Source organism: Apium graveolens, chromosome 3 (genome assembly GCF_009905375.1).
Source record: "Apium graveolens cultivar Ventura chromosome 3, ASM990537v1, whole genome shotgun sequence".
NCBI lineage: Eukaryota > Viridiplantae > Streptophyta > Magnoliopsida > Apiales > Apiaceae > Apium > Apium graveolens.
In genome coordinates, this window is record NC_133649.1 from 198,762,098 (window position 1) to 198,782,740 (window position 20,643).

The window sequence follows — 20,643 nt, forward strand, 5'->3', positions numbered from 1 at the left end:
TTGCTGGAATCCAGGTGGGTTGAACTGTTTACTCACACCTTGCTGATATGCTAGCTGAATAGCATTCTGATTATTACCCCAGCTGAAATTTGGATGATTTCTGTTGTTAGAATGATAAGTAGCTAGCACAGGCTGTTGTTGTCGCTGATAATTGTTCACATACTGAACAGATTCGTTGACAAAAGAGCACTGATCCGTAGCATGAGAACCTGCACAAAGCTCACAGACCATAGCTATTTGATTGACTCCATAGGTAGCTGGAGAATCGACCTTCATAGACAGCGCTTGGAGCTGCGCTGCAATAGCGGTGGCTGCATCGACTTCCAGAATACCTGCTACCTTCCCAGGCATCATCCTCTGAGTTGGGTTTTGATGCTCATTTGCAGCCATAGTCTCAATAAGATTATAAGCCTCAGTATAGCTTTTGGCCCACAAGGCGCCTCCAGCTGCTGCATCGAGCATGGGCCGAGATTGGGCCCCCAAACCATTATAGAAACCAGTGATTACATCCAATCGGGTATTTCATGATGTGGACACTTTCTCAACATTTCCTTGTAGCATTCCCAAGCTTCGCACATAGATTCTGTAGGTTGCTGCGCAAACTGAGTAAGAGCACTCCTCATAGCAGTAGTCTTTGCCATTGGATAAAACTTCACCAGAAACTTTTGCGCAAGATCTTGCCAAGTAGTGATGGACCCAGTTGGTTCAGAATGTAACCAGTCCTTAGCTTTATCCCTCAGTGAGAATGGGAAAAGCCTCAGCTTGATAGCCTCATCAGTCACGCCATTGTATTTGAAAGTACTGCAGATCTCGAGAAAATTCCTTATGTGCATGTTGGGGTCTTCAGTCGCAGCACCTCCAAAAGAAACAGAATTCTGCACCATCTGAATAGTGCCCGGCTTGATTTCAAAGGTGTTAGCTTGAATAGCCGGATGAAGAATGCTTGACTGAATGTCATCAATTTTAGGCCGAGAAAAGTCCACAAGAGCTGGATCGGCCGGAACAATACGATCACCCATGATTACTGGTTCTTTCTGCTCACTTCCAGAATCCGAATCTTCAAAATCTATTTTCTCCGGAATATCAAGAACTTCATTTGTCTCCTCAGCTGTATCTAAAGTCCTCTTGCGAGTACGAGAACGAGTTTCATAAACGCTCGCTAAAGTACCTGAAACACAACCGGAAACAATAAGTAACACGTCTTAATCACTGATTCCTAACGACCAATGATGGTAAGTACATAAACTAAACAAATACGCCGAGTCCCCGGCAGCGGCGCCAAAAACTTGTTAGGGCGAAAACACGCGCTAATAATACACGCAAGTATACGCGTTCGCAAGTAATATAGAATACTTTCTAGTTCGTTCCCACAGAGACTCAGACTAATTATGTTCAATTAAACTCACTCACCAATGTATGATTACTTCTTAATGTTAAGACAATAATACTTAGATTTGTTAACTAATTATTAACTACAATTAACTACTAAAATTAGCCACTTAATTAACACTTTGAATTAACAATATTAAAACACTCATGAGATCACAACTTCATTACTACTTCCTTCAATAGTCATTGTTATTACCCTTAGCATGCAACAGCGATGATATTAATCGAATAACACGATACTGATAAAAGCCAACTTTCATTGTATTAATACCATTCTACCAAACATCCACAATTAAGATAGAAGTTGAATAGGCATCAATTATGTTGAGTCCCTATATGTCTACAAAAATTGACAACATAATGATTTAAGCACAAGTTATTCCTTTTGATTACACAGGGTGAATAAAACGGTTAGAGTTACCCACTAATCATGCAACATCATACATGAACCTATGCTAGCATGGCAAGTTCTAAATCTCGAGATCCACCGTCGCTTCACAAAAGATTAACACCCTATCTTATATGTCCGCGACGCACATAAGACGAATACGCACAACCAATACTAGATATCATACAATCATCACATACTAAGGTATTAAACAACTAACTAAAGAATTCCATAGTAAATCCGTTACGACCCCATGATCACGATTAGCCCATGATAGCACTTATCGTCATCATGAGTTCATATGAAAACATGATAAATAAACACAAAAGAATAATAACTAAACTAAATATATTAAACCAGAGTACATCACAAGAGTAAATAGGTTCAAAGCAAAGAAAACTAGCATCCAACGTTACAACGAAATAAAGAATCACAAGAAAATATGCTTCATCTTCGTTGCGGTGTGCTAAAACGGTCTTCTTCCTTATCTCCTTCGCTCCTCGATTAATACAACGATTCAACACACGTGAAACGTCTCTGAAATCTACTTATATAGAAGTCCCATAAAACTCAGATTACACAGAAGTTGGAAGCCAAACAGAAATAGAAGTCTAAAATAAATAATCTGATTTCTCGATCCTGCGCGGCCGCTCAGCATAGCTGAGCGGGCGCTCAACTTCCTGCGTGGCCGCTCAGCTCAGACCCCTACTGGAAAATGTCTGACTTTTGCTCCGTTTCTTCGCTGTAATCTGCTCCTCTCTTCCCTCTCGCAATGCTAGACACATGCCAAGACTTATTATTGATGATTACTCCCCCGAAATGCAACTATTACCCTGAAACACACAAACACTAGAAAAATGCATCAAATACACAAAATACTTGATTTCAAGACACCAATTTAGGCTATTTTAAGACGTTCTAAGTGGTATAAAATGCCACTTATCACAGACTTCCTCCATTTTTGAGTTCTTGAACTCAGTGCCATTATCACTTCTCAGTATTTTCAATTTGAAGTTGGATCTATTCTCAATTTGCCTTATATGATCCAGAAGAATTTCTGGAGTTTCATCCATTCTGTATAGAAAATAAACCCGTATGTATCTAGTGAAATCATCAACAATTACAAGTGTGTACCTTTTCTTGTTGATAGACATTATGTTTACTAGTCCAAAGAGATCCAAGTGTAACATATGATGTGGCTCAGTGATAGAGAATTATGTTTTACTTTTGAAAGATACTCTTCTTTGCTTGGACTTTTGACAAGCATCACAAAGACCATCAGATGAGTATAGCATATTTGGTAATCCTCTTACTAGCTCCTTCTTGGCATGTTCATTGATTGAATTAAAGTTGAGATGTGAGAGCTTCTTGTGCCAATTCCAGCTCTCATCTACTGATGCTTTTGAGATAAAGCAAGTAGCTTCTTGCTCAAGACTTTCATGCAGTCTTGCTTCATACATGTTGCCATGTATATAACCCATCAAGACAATTTTCTTTGACTTGTTATGAACAACTTCACAGTGTGAGTCATAGAATACCACATGATAACCTCTGTCAGTGATTTGACTGATGCTTAGAAGATTGTGCTTCAGTCCTTTCCAATTATCAAGTTTCCATATCCCAGAGTATGTCCTATATTTCCATCCCCATAAGATACATCTGGGCCAGCTTCCTCTCAAATTCTGACATCAGGGATTTATTTCCAGTCATGTGTCATGAACATCCACTATCCAAGACAAAAGTATTTTTCCTGTTACCCTGTAGTCAGAGGAGTGTTTAATTAGAAGGATTTTTAAGGACCCACACTTTTTGGGCCCTCTTTTTAGACAACTTAAGTCTTTATGATTTAGGATTACTTTTGACAGTTTTTCCCATGTCAAGATTTGTCTTATCAGAGGTAGATTTAGTAGAACTAGAAGAATTAAGCACATAAGCAGTTTTATTGAATTTAGGCAAAGGTTCATAATAGTTGTGGTATAGCTTATGATAGGAACTACAAGTGTAAATTGAATGCCAACTACTACCACAATGAAAACAAGGATTTTGCGGTTTATAAAATACTGATCTACCCCTAACATCAGACTCAGGAATAGAAGTTTTCATTTTCTTACTCCTCATGCAATCAATAGCAAGGTGATTAGTATTACCATAGTTAAAACAAGTTTTTCTAGGAGCATTAGGAACAAACTTATAATTAGAATCCTTAGAAATACCTTGCTTACCATTCATGTTTCTTTTAGGACTTTTTACTTGAGGTTTGTCAGTAACCTCAGATAATTTCTTTTTCAATTGTCTTTTAGACAAAAGTCCTATGTTCTTTTCTTTCTTAACAATCTTAATAATTTTCTTATTTTCCTTTCTTTGAGATTTATCACTTACTGACTTTTCTTGGGATGCTGAGGTTGAACCCTTCTCAAAGGTAGATTTGGGTTCATCAGCTTCTAAAGAGATAAACTTAACAGGAGTCTTAAGGGTAGTTTTATTTTCAGTATCAACATCCTTAACTCCATCAACATAATTAAGACATTCTTTCCAGTTTTTCTTAGAGATCATCTCATGAACCTTTTTTCCTGAAACAGTCCAGGGGTTTTCCTCTCATTTTCTAATTCATTTTTAACATATTGTACTTAGCTTCCAATATTTTTTATGTATGTTTAGCTTTCTCACATTCTTTTTGAATTTCAATTTGATTTATTAAGTCAGACTCCAACTGATCATTCCTAGATTTTAAAACTTCATTTTCAGTCAACAGTCTATTATTCTCTAGAATCTTATTTTTAAAATTTCCATGGAGAGACTTAAGAATAGATTTCAATTCAGATATATCTTCAGTATCAAGAGAGAGGAAGGAAATTGATACCTTAGAATCACAGGAAGCAGGAGCATCAAAGCTAGCCATTAGTGCATAGCATGTTTCTTCATTTTCAGAGTCAGTGGAATCCATCCAATCCTTGCTTGAAGTAATCAAGGCTTTGTTCTTCCCTTTTTCATGCTTTGTCTTTTTACACTCTATAGTAAAGTGACCAGGTTCATCACAGTTGTAGCACTTGATTTTTGACCTGTCGACTTTTCCAGCTTTAGAGTCTTTTCCTTCTCTTCTTCCAGACGACTTCCTTTCTCCTCTAGTGAACTTCTTCTTAAAGCTTCCTTTCTTCTGAGACATCCTGAATTGCATCCTCTTGAAGCCCTTAACTAGTAATGTAGCCATTTCCATGACATCAGAATCTGTCATGTTCTCATCAGTTTCAGAATCAGTATCATCATCAGGATTTGATGATGAATCATCAGTATCTGATTCTGGCAGATTGTTCTTTTTCCTTGCAGCCTCAACAGACCTGTCTTTTGAAGCTTTAGCATTCACTTTCAAAGCAACTGATTTTTCTTTGTTGTTTTTCCTCTCTTTCCTTTGTTGGACTTCCAAATCATGAGTTCTCAGCATGCCATAGATTTCATCCAGAGTGACTATTTCCATATCATACTGATGTCGTATGATTGAAGTCTAAGTCTCCCATTCCTCATTCAAAGCTCTCAGAAACTTGGTGTTTGAATCTTCCAGGTCGTATACCTTTCCCACCAAAGATAGGTTGTTTAGCAGAGTGAGAAACCTGTCATAGATGTCAATGAGACTTTCATCAGACTTGGCCTCAAAATGTTCATATTCTTAAATTAGAATAGTCATTATGTTCTTCTTGATGGCCATGGTTCCTTGACATTGAGTCTCAAGAGCATCTCAGATCTCCTTGGCAGTCTTGGCAAGTTCATTGATTGAATTAAAGTTGAGATGTGAGAGCTTCTTGTGCCAATTCCAGCTCTCATCTACTGATGCTTTTGAGATAAAGCAAGTCGCTTCTTGCTCAAGACTTTCATGCAGTCTTGCTTCATACATGTTGCCATGTCTATATCCCATCAAGACAATTTTCTTTGACTTGTTATGAACAACTTCACAGTGTGAGTCATAGAATACCACATGATAACCTCTGTCAGTGATTTGACTGATGCTTAGAAGATTGTGCTTCAGTCCTTTCCAATTATCAAGTTTCCATATCCCAGAGTATGTCCTATATTTCCATCCCCATAAGATACATCTGGGCCAGCTTCCTCTCAAATTCTGACAGCAGGGATTTATTTCCAGTCATGTGTCATGAACATCCACTATCCAAGACAAAAGTATTTTCCTGTTACCCTGCAGTCAGAAGAGTGTTTAATTAGAAGGATTTTTAAGGACCCACACTTTTTGGGCCCTCTTTTTAGACAACTTAAGTCTTTATGATTCAGGATTACTTCTGACAGTTTTTCCCATGTCAAGATTTGTCTTATCAGAGGTAGATTTAGTAGAACTAGAAGAATTAAGCACATAAGCAGTTTTATTGAATTTAGGCAAAGGTTCATAATAGTTGTGGTATAGCTTATGATAGGAACTACAAGTGTAAATTGAATGCCAACTACTACCACAATGAAAACAAGGATTTTGCGGTTTATAAAATACTAATCTACCCCTAACATCAGACTCAGGAATAGAAGTTTTCATTTTCTTACTCCTCATGCAATCAATAGCAAGGTGATTAGTATTACCATAGTTAAAACAAGTTTTTCTAGGAGCATTAGGAACAAACTTATAATTAGAATCCTTAGAAATACCTTGCTTACCATTCATGTTTCTTTTAGGACTTTTTACTTGAGGTTTGTCAGTAACCTCAGATAATTTCTATTTCAATTGTCTTTTAGACAAAAGTCCTATGTTCTTTTCTTTCTTAACAGTCTTAATAATTTCCTTGTTTTCCTTTCTTTGAGATTTATCACTTACTGACTTTTCTTGGGATGCTGAGGTTGAACCCTTCTCAAAGGTAGATTTGGGTTCATCAGCTTCTAAAGAGATAAACTTAACATGAGTCTTAAGGGTAGTTTTATTTTCAGTGTCAACATCCTTAACTCCATCAACATAATTAAGACATTCTTTCCAGTTTTTCTTAGAGATCATCTCATGAACCTTTTTTCCTGAAACAGTCCAGGGGTTTTCCTCTCATTTTCTAATTCATTTTTAACATATTGTACTTAGCTTCCAATATTTTTTATGTATGTTTAGCTTTCTCACATTCTTTTTGAATTTCAATTTGATTTACTAAGTCAGACTCCAACTGATCATTCCTAGATTTTAAAATTTCATTTTCAGTCAATAGTCTATTGTTCTCTAGAATATTATTTTTAAAATTTCCATGGTGAGACTTAAGAATAGATTTCAATTCAGATATATCTTCAGTATCAAGAGAGAGGAAGGAAATTGATACCTTAGAATCACAGGAAGCAGGAGCATCAAAGCTAGCCATCAGTGCATAGCATGTTTCTTCATTTTCAGAGTCAGTGGAATCCATCCAATCCTTTCTTGAAGTAATCAAGGCTTTGTTCTTCCCTTTTTCATGCTTTGTCTTTTTGCACTCTATAGTAAAGTGACCAGGTTCATCACAGTTGTAGCACTTGATTTTTGACCTGTCGACTTTTCCAGCTTTAGAGTTTTTTCCTTCTCTTCTTCCAGACGACTTCCTTTCTCCTCCAGTGAACTTCTTCTTGAAGCTTCCTTTCTTCTGAGACATCCTGAATTGTATCCTCTTGAAGCCCTTAACTAGTAATGTAGCCATTTCCATGACATCAGAATCTGTCATGTTCTCATCAGTTTCAGAATCAGTATCATCATCAGGATTTGATGATGAATCATCAGTATCTGATTCTGGCAGATTGTTCTTTTTCCTTGCAGCCTCAACATACCTGTCTTTTGAAGCTTTAGCATTCACTTTCAAAGCAACTGATTTTTCTTTGTTGTTTTTCCTCTCTTTCCTTTGTTGGACTTCCAAATCATGAGTTCTCAGCATGCCATAGATTTCATCCAGAGTGACTATTTCCATATCATACTGATGTCGTATGATTGAAGTCTAAGTCTCTCATTCCTCATTCAAAGCTCTCAGAAACTTGGTGTTTGAATCTTCCAGATCGTACACCTTTCCCACCAAAGATAGGTTGTTTAGCAGAGTGAGAAACCTGTCATAGATGTCAATGAGACTTTCATCAGACTTGGCCTCAAAATGTTCATATTCTTAAATTAGAATAGTCGTTCTGTTCTTCTTGATGGCCATGGTTCCTTGACATTGAGTCTCAAGAGCATCTCAGATCTCCTTGGCAGTCTTGTAGGCTATAACCCTGTTTGACATCACGGAGTCAAGACTGTTATGCAAAATGTTTCTTACCTTTGCATCCTTCAGCACAAGAACTTTTTCTTCTGGTGACCACTCACTCTTCGTCTTCAACTGAAGATGTTCAGCAAAAGTAGAAATTACAGGCACCAGTTTTGTTGACTTGTAGGGTCTATCATTGATTACGTCGAGGTAGTATGGATCTGTAGCTTCCAAGTGCATGAGCATTTTTACCTTCCATGTGGGATATTCAGTCTTTTTCAGAATGAGAATTTTGATACTTTCATACTTGTTTAGAGACATGTTTAAATCGTTTCTGATAGTAAATTATCAGTTCGCTCTGATACCAGTTGTTGCCTAGTAGTAATACAATTGTTTAAGGGGGGTTGGATATAATTGTATAGATGTTTCGAAAAAGTATGAAAATATAACAATTCTTTATATTTCTGATAAAAACTGTTACAAACTCTCTCAAGAAATACTGATGTTCTTGAGAGCTGCTAGGTCGTACAATACTCGAGTTTTTTTTTACTATGTGATGACCTAAACTGTGTTTATATATTACACTGCTACTACAAATCAATCTAAGATATGCATTATCAAATACTAACAGAAAATGATACATATCTTCAACTAAATATACAAAGTCCTATCACTCAGGATGTAACAGATATCCATCCCTCAAAATAAGGAACATAATCAATCTTCATAACAGACTGCCTTCAGATGCTGATGATATGTAAATACTGATGGTGCATCAAATCTTGACAACACATCAAATACTGATGACATCTAAACACAGTCAGATCCTGAGTTTCTTCTGATCATTGAGAATCAGCACATAACATAACCCCTAGATCAAAAACCCCTAATTTCAATTGAAAACATTCATACAAATTAAGAACCCTAATTTTAGAATTCGAAGATTAAACCCACTTTTGAGCATGTTATTGAACTCCAAATGACTATTATAACATACCAAAATGATCAGAATCAAATTATCAACAACATGCAAGCATCAAAACACACAAACAACATCAAAATTAAAAATTCATAATTAAATCCAAAATAATTTGAATTTAAATAAATTTATAGAAAAATATCGGTTGATGTTGCATGTATAAGGGTTACAGAATCTAGTAGTACTCTCCAAGACCTTCGTTTTGGTTACTAGAACACGGAAATCCAAATTCGATAACACCTTCAAATGTTTGTTTGATTCTCAAGAACTATTATGAATATATTGATTTTCTCTGAAAATTATATATTTTACTATTTGCAAATGATTATCTGTACAAAATAAAATACAGTAAGGGCTATTTATAATTACGGAATATTGGTATCCCGTTGGATCATATCGGATATAAAATATAATACTTAAGTGATAAAACAGATCCAATTCGGTATCGGTTTAGGAAAAATATCCAAACTAAGCATTTTGTAGATGCAGACTTGGTCTCAACGCTTTGGTTCATGAATTACGAGAAGATAATATAATAGTTTAATCAAAATATCTCGTTTCTCGAAAGTACGGGTTTTTATCGGTTTACCGAAACGAATACTATATCGAAAATTTTGCGCCAGGACCCGCATAGGGAAAACCGTACTCCGGATCGAAAAAGTCAAAACATGGAAAATGCTCGGAATATTACAATTCGGTTAGAAAGGAGTTTTCCCAAGACTTCCGGGTTGTAAAAATGTACAAACGATTGAAGTCGGTTGGTACCTAATTATACAAAATAGTTTATAAATACTCGGAAAAATAATTTATTAAATCCATAAATTATTTATAAAATTATATAACAATAGAAAAATTAATTGAAAAATATCACAATTATCTATACTTTATTTTGGACATATAAAAATTAAAATACTCAAATATTTTCACATTTGAACATCCAAACACAGATACCACTTTATAGATAATTCACCAAAAATTCATATAATAAACACAAAATATTTATTTATTGATAAAAATAATTACACGATATATCCCGGATATTACAACAAGTGTATGTACACCATTAGACACCGCATGTACAATCGGAGGAACGTATCTTGCTGTCTACCCAAAAAGCACACTAAACTGTCGAACGAAATTATGTCCCAACGGTACATGTCGAACTGGTATATTACCCTCATCAGATATCGGTAGCTGTGTGTTATGGTTAACAAGAGGCTGGTGACCCCAATCAGATATAACAATCTGTGCGTTGGGATTAACCGCATCTTTTCATTCATAGTATTAGTCATAGATATATTAGTCATAGATATAATAGATAATAGAAATCTGCGATCAATATAATAAAAATAAGTGTGCGTGCGTGCGAATAACAAATACATAAATAATTGTGAATAAATAAATTAACAAAGAATGGATATGAGCGGAGAGGTTCTCGAGTCTGGTCATATAACTTTCTCCTTAAAGTTATCACGACCCTCACTGTACGTGTGAGTCTATAACCTCCCATGATAAAATGGGATAACGGTGATGTTACGCGAACAGCACCTTCTGCGAACTAGTTAGGAGTAAGAAACTATCACCGGAACAGAGAGTGAGAAGGATTTGTGTTTAAGAGGCGAGTATGTTTTTGTGTGTCGAACGAATGAAAAATCCTAAGTCTGATACGATATTATATAGGCCTGATAAAACGTGTGCGCTACTCCACACGTAATTAATTAAAATGTGTTAAATAATTAAAACACGTTAAATAATTAGTCGGTTAATAAATAAAATCTGTAACTGGATCAAATTTATTATTACGTCAAATCCGCACGTTGTACACATAAGCAAGCTCGAAGGCTTCACAAGTCTCGGATTACACCTCGAAAGCCCACAATTCGCCCCACATGCGCGCCCGCAGATGATGGTGTAAACAATATAAGCGTGAGTTATTATATAAAACTATGGAAATTTCTTTTACATTTAAGGTGGGACTTAAAAGTCACTAACATATTTTTCAAAAGTAAAAGAACAACTTTGTATAATCATATCTTGTTTAATTTAAAGCGTGTGGAGGAGAATGTTTTTCAAACGTTTTCAAACGTCATTCGTCCCTCGACACTGAAACTCATGTTTTCCGAGGTAAACTTTGTGTAATTTGTATGTACAATTGTAATTTGTGAGTCAGATTATACGAAGACCACTGTTTTATGGGATATCTCATAAACACCTATGTTCTGTATGTTCAACAAATATGATGGATTCATTAAAATCGGTGAAGATCGCTTAAGTTTAATTACACTCTCTTCATCAACCGTCACTGTTCCCCAATTGCTGTCTTTTACCCAATCTCATGTTCTAATCTCAGACTTGTGGGTTTTCTCTACTTTGTTGTTTCAGGTACGAAATCGATGTTCTTGAATTTATTTTCTAAGATTTTGGGTATGAATTTTAGATTTTTTTACTGTGAAATTGTTCAGTTTTGTTGGTTTTTAGGCATTTCTGTCTTGGGGTAGGATTTTGATGGCTGAATATGGACCTCGATTGTATAGCTGTTGTAAATGTCGAAATCATATCGCACTTCATGATGATATTATATCCAAGGCTTTTCAGGTCCAACTTTATATATGCTCTTTGATTATGGATAGAAATAGTTTTCTCTTTTAATTGTTGGCCTTTGGTTCTATTGCTATACTGTTAACGTGTGTATGATTTATCTTGATTAGACCCATGTAGTTGAGGCTCTTTAAGCCATTTCGTATATCCAGATATTGGGTGTTTGAGAGATTAATTGAACTTAAGGGAACCTATCTTGGCTTTTTCTTATTAGTTTGTGTCAAGTCTTCTCGTTAAGGAATCCGTTTTTCGGATATCGATCCATCTATGCTTAATTTTTTGCTTAATTTGTGTATTATTTCGCGATGATCATGTTAGGGAAGAAATGGAAGAGCATTCTTGTTCTCACATGCAATGAACATTACTGTTGGGCGCAAAGAAGACAGAAATCTTATGACGGGTCTTCACACAGTTGCTGATATATCTTGTGCTGATTGCTGTGAGGTTTTGGGCTGGAAGTATGAAAGAGCTTATGAACCGTCACAGAAGTATAAGGAAGGGAAGTTCATTCTTGAAAAGTCAAAAATTGTAAATGAAAACTGGTAATTCTCGAAGACTGTTCTATTTCTTTTAGACTTTTATGTATGTGCATCACGTCTCTTTTGTACATAATATACCTACCCTATCAAATAGGTTCACTGCTTCTACTGTATGTACTATGCTCGAGATCTCACTGAACCAGAAGTTCTTTATTTTATTAATAAAATTGTGATAATGTACAAGCCACACCTTAGGAAAACCTTGTTGCTTAATGTATATGTGAATCTTAGATGCTTGGAAAATTTATTAAGAATTTAGCAAAATATTGCAATATGGCTGAGCTTTCGACATTGTTTCCTTGCTCTCTGTTTTTTATATGCTTCAAGAAATGTTGTTTAACTTCCTTAAAGCAGAGCTCGTACAACAAAAGTTGTAATACTAAAGTGGTATGTGACTCTGTGCAGTGTGGCTCGGGTTCTCACTGGATTATAATTTGCTTAATGTTCTGCGTCCTTGGGGTAAATATACTTTTGCTGTAAATATATGTTTAAATTGAAAATCCAGTCCTGGTGATTGGAATTGATTTGGACTCCTCAAACAAAAAGCTCGTAATTTGTTTGACACCTATAATTGTTATCAAACTGTACAAAATATGGTACAGGGAATATCATCGCGGTGTTGCTTGTTTATGTCTCGTCTGGAATTTTAAGTTAAATAAAGTTGCCTATATCGTATTTGCTTCTATTAATGAGAAAGTGTCTCCCAGTGGCAATACTACATGAATCTCTTAAAAATTTTATCCCACCTGCATCCTGAATTGTTGCTCATGTGTTTACTTTTTCATCATGCGTCCCCCTCCCCCAAAATCTACCCATAAAAGCATACAGATGGTTTGCAGTTGTATCTTGCTCCAAATTTATTGGTCTCTTTGCTGCAAGCTCGCCCAACCCATCTTTGATAGTACCCCAACCTCCAAGCAAAGACCTCAAAATTACTAAATCAGGTTGTAGAGGCAATGTATATGTGTGCTACACTCAGCTTACATGAGAATCGATCATACACGTGAAGTGTTTAAAAGGAGGTTACACTCTATGATGTCATCTTTAAAGAATTTCTTCCTGTCAATTGATATTCACGTTTGTGCATTGCATATGTAGTTGGCAATAAAATTTTATTGCGTTGATATTCGATTGCAAGCCAGGTGGGAATGCTTTATACTTCCACATTTTGCATGTAAGGTTTTTTTTTGTTGATAATTTTGCATGTCAGGTTGCAATTAAAATATGCGTTTAGAAAATAATTTCAGAGCCAACCGATGTAGAGACCATTGTCATGCGTTATATGTACAGGCCATTTCAAAGATATTTGCTCATACCTCCAAAAGACTAGTCTGGACATGTACAACGTGATTGACTGGAAAATATCCAGAGATCAAGTATTCCATGTAGCTATATCTCCTTAATTTTAATGAAGAAATCTGAGCTGACTTTAGTCCTGACATTTAATACAGTTCTACACATGATCCACCCACAAAAGAATTTGAATGCATGTCTTTAATGATTGAATGTGAATCTACATTCCTAATCTTGTTTAAACCGTTCTTAGTACAACTAGGTAGAGCACTTCCTTGACTATAAGAGATTAGCAGATTTATACGTGTTGTGTGTTGTGGTAGACCGATAAGATATATGTTGATGACTCTGTGAGATAGAGTTATCATCATTGAGTTCCAAGAAATGATATCCCGCTAAAGGTCTGGCTAGTTTAATATAAACTGGACATATTTACCGTCTTGCAGTAAGCAGCATTTATCGAATTACAAGAACACATCTTGCAGAAAAAATTTTGAAGATCGTTTCAACAGTTCTATCCATATCTTTGGATTAGAGACATCTAATGCAGTGACAACAAATTGGTTACCCTTGAATCCTCTTCTCAAGAGGAAGCTCTAATTTACTTCTTCCTGACCTAATCTAGCACACCAGTACTACAGAAAGAATACTACCAAGTGTTCCCCGCTTAGAGCATATGCAACGAAGGGATTAAACAAAAGGGATTCGTGGACTTTATCAATTCTTCAGTCCAACAGTAGAATGCAGCGGGTTTTTTACTCTGCAGGCTGAAGCACCAAGTTTAGTCTACAATTCTGTCAAAAGTTTGTTACCTGAGAAGTTATTGTGAGTGTTTCTCTGATTTGTAATAGCTTTTCCCCCAATTACTTAAATTTCGTGCTGCATTATTGTTGCTCAAATTGAAAGTCAAATATTAAAAGTCATCCGAACCAAGGAGTATACCTGGTCTACAAAATGATGACAAACCACCTAAAAATCTTAAATTTCCAATGACAATAGTTAGTTCAAGAGTACGTACTTCTTGGCTTGTTCAGTGAAATATCTACTGGTTTTAAATGATTACTTAGGATTGCATATCCGTATGCCATGAACTATATGAAAAAGTACACATTAGGGTTGGCAGCAATTGGAACTGCGAAAATGTATTCTTGGTATTTGTGTCTAAACCGCGGGAAAGGTGAGCGAGAAGAGAAACCAAATTGTTTAAGCACACTTCAAACCAAAAGTGATCTGGTAAAAAAAAACCCAAGTCATTTGAAAAAAAGGGTAAAAAGGAATAGAAGTATAGAACCACTAGAGGGTCTTCTGAAGTTCACTTATCATCTTGGACTTCAGTAGGCAATGGCAGCTATCAGCTCATTTAATCTATTACTTCACATTTTTGTCACCCATCTGAAGAGTGAAGGAAGTTGATGTATGTAAGTTCTCAGATAGAACTATTATTCTGCTTACATGCATCTCCAAATTTAAATAGGGTGTTATAGTCAGCAAATTGTATGTCCTAGAACATCTTGGTACACTGTATGGTGAGTAATACAATGTTCCGAGATGGTTTGACATCCAAAGTATCTAAGATTTTACTTGTTTGAATCTACAATCTACCCAAGAAGATAATATAAATCATTTTAACTGGAAACACTTCAAGTTCAGAATAATCTTTTAAAAATTTGTCACATACAAAATGCTAGAGTCTAAGATAACAAAAATACACAAGCTTAATTAGCAAAAAATACACAAACTTCCTTAACTATTGCAATCACAAAATTACAGACACGTTTTTCTGAAATTTGTCAGCTTAGCTTGCATACCTCAATGAACTTTTGTACAGCATTGTGGTATTGAGTTCCCTGCAATTAAATTACACAAAAACATATATTAGCAGGATTGCTAAAATCTTACACCAATAACAATAAAGCTCCACTACTCAATAACAATAAAGTAAAAGTCAATATATTTTGAAAGATCCAAAATGGTTTTCAAAACATTTAATCTATTAAGCCAGTACTTTTTTCCTTTTTAATAGTTCAGAACATATAGATAAAGAAAAAAAAAAAGGATTCAATATAAAACAAAATATATTCCTAGGGATCTAATCCAATAAGTTTGGAAGAACTGAAAGGACGTACATTGAAGGCCTGTCATATATTTGTTTCAGATTAGTCTAGCAAATATATTATAAGTTCTTTAGTGGAGATGCAACATAGCACACGGTATCAATTGAAGAAGTCAGCACAATGACAATACAAATTAAGGAAATATATAATGTTCATCATACCTCCCAGTAAAGTTGGTTGCAGTCTTTGCATTGCCAAAACTCCACATTCTTGTTAAATAGGCAATTAGGAATCACTTGAAAACCCTTTGCAACTTCAAGTGCTTCTTCGGTTGACAGAGGTCTTTGGATGAACCTCCCATTACACTTTGCGCACCTTGACATCAGCTTATCTTCACTAATATCCAGTTGAAAAGTATGAATTACCTGCCAACATCTTCTGTCAGCCTCTATCACAGATTAAATGGACTCAAAGATGGACATTGGGAAAAATAATATATGACCTACATTGGCATAGAACTGAGAAGTCAACAGATCAACTAATTTCTATGTTGTTTTTGTACAAAATTTCAATCGCCAAGACATATCATTTCTACCAATCACATCACACAGTCATAACATTTCTTGTGATTAAGACCTCATTTTCAAATTTTTTTTTTTTTTATTTTTCTGCTTTCCTGGCTGTGGAAGGACGTATTCACAACAATAATAAAGTATCAAAAATTCATGTCAGCATATAAGTTATGTACCTCAACTAGTTGGTCATTTTTCAGAAGACTCTTCACCAGATATATCTGGTTCTGTATCAGATATTTATGTCTCAAAAGCTTTGCATCTCGTGTTAGGAGAACCCTTTTCTCTTTCTCTGCTTGTTCTATCAAGTCTCTGAAAACAATAAGTTAGAAGAAAAGAAATGTTATCACTTTCAGAAAGAACTAAATGTACCAATGCTTTTTGGTTTTCAGTTACGATCAATAAAATACTTCTTTGGTCGATACCTTGTATTAGGCTTTTTAGTGTAAGGAACTGCAGCATCTATTCCAACACATCTTAGATGTTTAGCTAAGCCTTCAATCTGAAAATCATTTTATATTCATCTAGCCGGTGAGATGCTGGCCAAAACAGGGAAACTCAACAACAAAATCAATTTCAGAAATCTACAACTTTATGTTTCCTTTTCCAGTTATGAGGAAAATAGAGAATCGCAAATGCTCCTTTTAATAGAAGAGAATGCAATAGAATGGAGAATTGTGAACATAATTGTAGAAAATTGGAGGTAAGAAGAGGTTAGAGAGAAAAAAATTTGAGAGGCTTGAGAAGATAATAAGATAAAGAATGGAACATTCCTTCTCAAATTTGTAGGTTTGAGATTCAGTTGATATTGGTAGGAGTTAAATGAAGAAAGGAAGCATAAACTAGTACAGATTTCATTCCATTCCCTTCAGTTTAATTAGCCTCAACCAAACACAATGTAAGAGTTGAAGAATTCAAATAGATAAAAGGACTAAGAACAAACTGAAAAACAAAATCAATCACAAGTTACCATCACGTCACATAGAAATTTTGGGCATCCATCCCCTCCTAATGACATATCCCATGGTGGAGGGCCTTCCCATTCGTCAATATCTTCTGATCTCTTTTCTTTGTTATATGACGAGCTTTGTCTTTTCCCCTTCTTTTTAGATCCTTTGGGGCTTCTATCAAATAGCTTCAGCACAATTTTATCACCATATCTTTTAATAATTCGCAAGATTGTGTCATCAATAGCCTTGTGATTTAGTGATAGCCTACCCAAATCAGAATCACTGGGGGTAGTTATTTTTTGAGGAAACTCAGTAGTTGTAGCCTGGACCATTTCTATAGCATTGCAGAACTTGGTCTTTATAATCACATTACAAGTATCAGGCTCCTCCATAATAAGTTTCAATCCAAGTTTAACATTAAAAGGATGAATTTCAGCAACGCCGTCTCGTGAATTTCCTGTTGGTATAAACCGATTAATCATTTAAAAATCAATTCAGGAATTACGAAACAGCTGACTGAGCTAAATTAAGCTATAAATTCATACGGATTATATTGGTTAACCACTGACACTGATGCTGATATCTTGAACTTCTACAGACAAAAGTTAACATAAAAGAAACACAATCGTGAATGAACTTTTTCCTACTCATTCATATACTCAAGTGTTTTACACTTCTACGACATTTGGTGGTTTAAAGAAATGGTTATCTTAACCTTCGTTTAATTTTTCTATAATTTTTAAGACTATTTGCAATAGTATAACTGCTTCCCTGCGCAACCAGTCACAAACCTTCTTTACAAAACTTGCACCGCAGGACATCAAATATCTTAAGCAGACAATGAGCATCTGCAGCTGCATACTGAACTTGCTCTTCGGATAGAGGACGACACGACCAATCACTACATTGAAGCTCCTAAAGTATACAAATATACACTAATTAATTAAATGGCAAATACTTTACTTGAAATTGTATTTAAGACCGACACAGATTTATAGTAATTCATTCAAAATGATACCATAAGAGTCATTAAATCAAAGTTTCAACATGTATGTATAAGGCAAAAAAGGAACAGAACAGGAACCTTGGAAAGAGAAATGCGGAGCACGTCCTTGCAAATAGCAGCCAAGCTCTTACTTTGCTTGGGTAACTCTTTTCCTTTTTGTTTATTTTGTAATGCATTATATACGCTTGCGATATCTAAATAAGGCTCCACCTACATTACATATATAATCACATTCACAATGATCTAATGACAAAATACGAAATAAACAAATTACATAACATAATTAATCAAACCAAACATACACAATGTATAAAATTACTAATAATGCAAATTTGACCTTTTCGAAGCCGAGATGGCAGCCTTGAGCCACAAAAGTGGAAGACAAATACTTGAGGTCTTGTTTAAATTTAAAACCTAATTTCAAAATACAGGGCGACTCGAACACTTGTTTCAACAAGTCGTAGATTGAATGAAGAGGAATGGTTGATAGGTCGAGTAAGAACACAACTGACTCAGTTTCATCTGGAATGAGTCGGCAAGCGATTTGGAGGAGAGAGACGGTCGGAAAAGTTGATTGATGAGTTCGAACAGGCTTCCATTCCGCGTCGAGTCCGACGAGTGACGAACGAGTTAGAGATGAGTTCAGCTGATTAAATTCCGGTGACTCGGTCGAGGAGACGAAATAAATCGGCGATGACATGAGCTCCATAGCCCCTACCACCTACTCTTCTTTCAAAAAGTGAAGGGGTCTGGCTGGCAATTTGTTACAAGACACGGCAGCATGAGACGGCATATATGTGTTCAGCCTTTTGTTACCGAAATTTAAACGGATACGAATATGTGTTTAAACGGATATTTTTTAATAATTTTTTTAATATTTATATATATATTTATTTAAATATACATAATATCATAATATTATATATATACATAAAATTCATATATATTTATAAAATATATCCAAAAACTTACCATTATATATAAATATAAATATATATATATTTAATATATATAACATCGTATTATACAACAAACAGTTTCTAAACCCCGTGGTTAAAAGAAACATTGTCCGCGGTTTCTAGCCCATATCTTTTAATAAAATATGTATTATTTTTATCACATTGAAAATATAATTAACGTAAAAACCCGTGCAAGCCACGAACCTGCATATATATTTAAATATTATCTCGAACGAATTTACATCTATACAGAAATAATTTTTGAATACGATAAATGAATATTTTAACTTTTCACTGTATTGTCTTACTTCTTTTTCTTTTCATACATACTATTAAAGCGGTATTAGATAACTGTTGGGAATATGTTGTGAACTTGATGTTATAAATGACATGTCTACAGAGTTATATAATTTGTGTTTTACACTTAAGTCTCTTACTAAAGAAAATGCTAAAATCAAAGAGAATAATTTATTTTTGAGTGAGAGAAATAATGTGCTAGAGTCTCAGTTCATTGATTTTGAAAAATTAAGAATTGAGTGTAAGATTGCCAAAAAGGAATTAACTGAGTCCTTGAAGAAATAAGAAATTTTGAAGAAGTAGTTCGAGCGTGAACAGGAGGTGATTAAGGCATGGAAAACATCTAGAGATGTTCATGCTCAAATTACCAAAGTTCAAGGAATCTGTGATGCATCCTGGAAAAAGAACAAGGAGAAACTAGAACCAAATTTGGTTGATAGAGTGCTAACAGATGTAGACTCGACGGATGATGAGGATCATCCGTCGGATAACAAAAAGGGTTATCCGTCGACTGATGAAAATCCTCATCCGTTGGTTGTAAGCAAGCCTATCAGTAAAGCCAAACTTGTTAAGCTGAATGAAAAGTATGGATCTGTTTCCAAGAACTTTGTTTTAGGAGAATCGGGTCAAGTTAAGAAAGGGAAAAAGGCTAATGTTGGTCACATGACTGTCAAACAGTTAAGTGACAGACTTGAAAAGATTGAGGTGAAAACAGAGGCTAAAAGGAAAAAATAATAGAAATGGTAAAGTAGGGATTAACAAATACAATAACTACACACCTAATAAATATGCTCCTAGAAAAATCTGTGTCAAGTGTGGTAGTGTAAATCATTTGTCTGTTAATTGCAAATCTGCCATGCCTACTTCCATGTCTGTGCCACCTCACTTTCCTAACATGAATGTCATGCCTCCCATGCCTATGAATGCTATGTCTACACAGAATTTGAATGCACAATTTGCTAATATGCCATTTGTACCTAATCCCTATTATGCTGCATTTAGTATGCCACAAATATCATTTAGCATGCCTTACTGGAATAACATGTTCACTAATAGCATGTCATTCCCTGTTGATTATAATATGCATGATAATTTTGTTGCAATGAATGGTTTCAAAGGCCCAACTCAAATGACCAAGGATAAATCTGATATCCCCAAGTCAAATGAGATAAAGCCTAAGAAACAGAACAAGAAAGCTAACAAGGCAGGACCCAAGGAAACTTGGGTACCAAAATCAACTTGATTTGATTTTGATGTGTGCAGGGAAACAGAAAGAATCTTTGGTACTTGGATAGTGGTTGTTCAAGACACATGACTGGTGATTCTACCCTGCTCACAGAGTTTAAGGAGAGAGCTGGCCCAAGTATTACTTTTGGAGATGACAGCAAGGGTTATACTGTGGGATATGGCTTGATTTCAAAGGACAATGTCATCATTGAGGAAGTTGCCTCAGTG

General features: G+C 35.3%; 2 protein-coding genes and 1 non-coding gene across 6 annotated transcripts; 2 read left to right on the plus strand and 1 right to left on the minus strand.

Annotated features, from left to right (window-relative positions):
• The first annotated feature begins 519 nt into the window (after positions 1-519).
• LOC141715899 (small nucleolar RNA R71) lies at positions 520-626 on the plus strand. Its single transcript, XR_012572641.1, has one exon. It is a non-coding gene; the product is annotated as a small nucleolar RNA R71 (small nucleolar RNA).
• A 10,257-nt stretch (positions 627-10,883) lies between these two features.
• On the plus strand, positions 10,884-12,744 carry LOC141713027 (protein yippee-like At4g27745). Of its 4 annotated transcripts, none has more exons than XM_074516218.1 (4): positions 10,885-11,302; positions 11,399-11,515; positions 11,837-12,060; positions 12,463-12,744. In XM_074516218.1, exons 1-4 carry the CDS (start codon positions 11,135-11,137, stop codon positions 12,488-12,490), a joined length of 537 nt encoding a protein of 178 aa, XP_074372319.1. In that variant the 5' UTR covers positions 10,885-11,134; the 3' UTR covers positions 12,491-12,744. The 4 variants fall into 4 exon arrangements, with proteins under 4 accessions (XP_074372321.1, XP_074372319.1, XP_074372320.1 ...); XM_074516221.1 differs by having other exon boundaries at positions 10,888-11,044; XM_074516220.1 differs by lacking the exon at positions 11,399-11,515 and having other exon boundaries at positions 10,884-11,302.
• A 2,216-nt stretch (positions 12,745-14,960) lies between these two features.
• Positions 14,961-18,716, minus strand: LOC141713028 (uncharacterized). Its single transcript, XM_074516223.1, has 8 exons — positions 18,270-18,716; positions 18,011-18,142; positions 17,718-17,841; positions 16,947-17,383; positions 16,402-16,478; positions 16,153-16,288; positions 15,626-15,829; positions 14,961-15,197 (listed from the first exon to the last, which is right to left on the minus strand). Exons 1-8 carry the CDS (start codon positions 18,639-18,641, stop codon positions 15,141-15,143), a joined length of 1,539 nt encoding a protein of 512 aa, XP_074372324.1. The 5' UTR covers positions 18,642-18,716; the 3' UTR covers positions 14,961-15,140.
• Positions 18,717-20,643: the final 1,927 nt, after the last annotated feature.

Bases quoted from the DNA above. Each gene is read 5' to 3' on its own strand.
- LOC141713027 (XM_074516218.1), top strand. From the start codon at position 11,135: ATGTTCTGTATGTTCAACAAATATGATGGATTCATTAAAATCGGTGAA. The intron at 11,303-11,398 runs GTACGAAATCGA...GTTGGTTTTTAG, and splicing joins TCTCTACTTTGTTGTTTCAG to GCATTTCTGTCTTGGGGTAG. The intron at 12,061-12,462 runs GTAATTCTCGAA...GACTCTGTGCAG, and splicing joins AAAATTGTAAATGAAAACTG to TGTGGCTCGGGTTCTCACTG.
- LOC141713028 (XM_074516223.1), bottom strand. From the start codon at position 18,641: ATGGAGCTCATGTCATCGCCGATTTATTTCGTCTCCTCGACCGAGTCA. The intron at 18,143-18,269 runs GTCAAATTTGCA...TATGTAATGTAG, and splicing joins GCCATCTCGGCTTCGAAAAG to GTGGAGCCTTATTTAGATAT. The intron at 17,842-18,010 runs GTTCCTGTTCTG...TGTATACTTTAG, and splicing joins TCCGCATTTCTCTTTCCAAG to GAGCTTCAATGTAGTGATTG.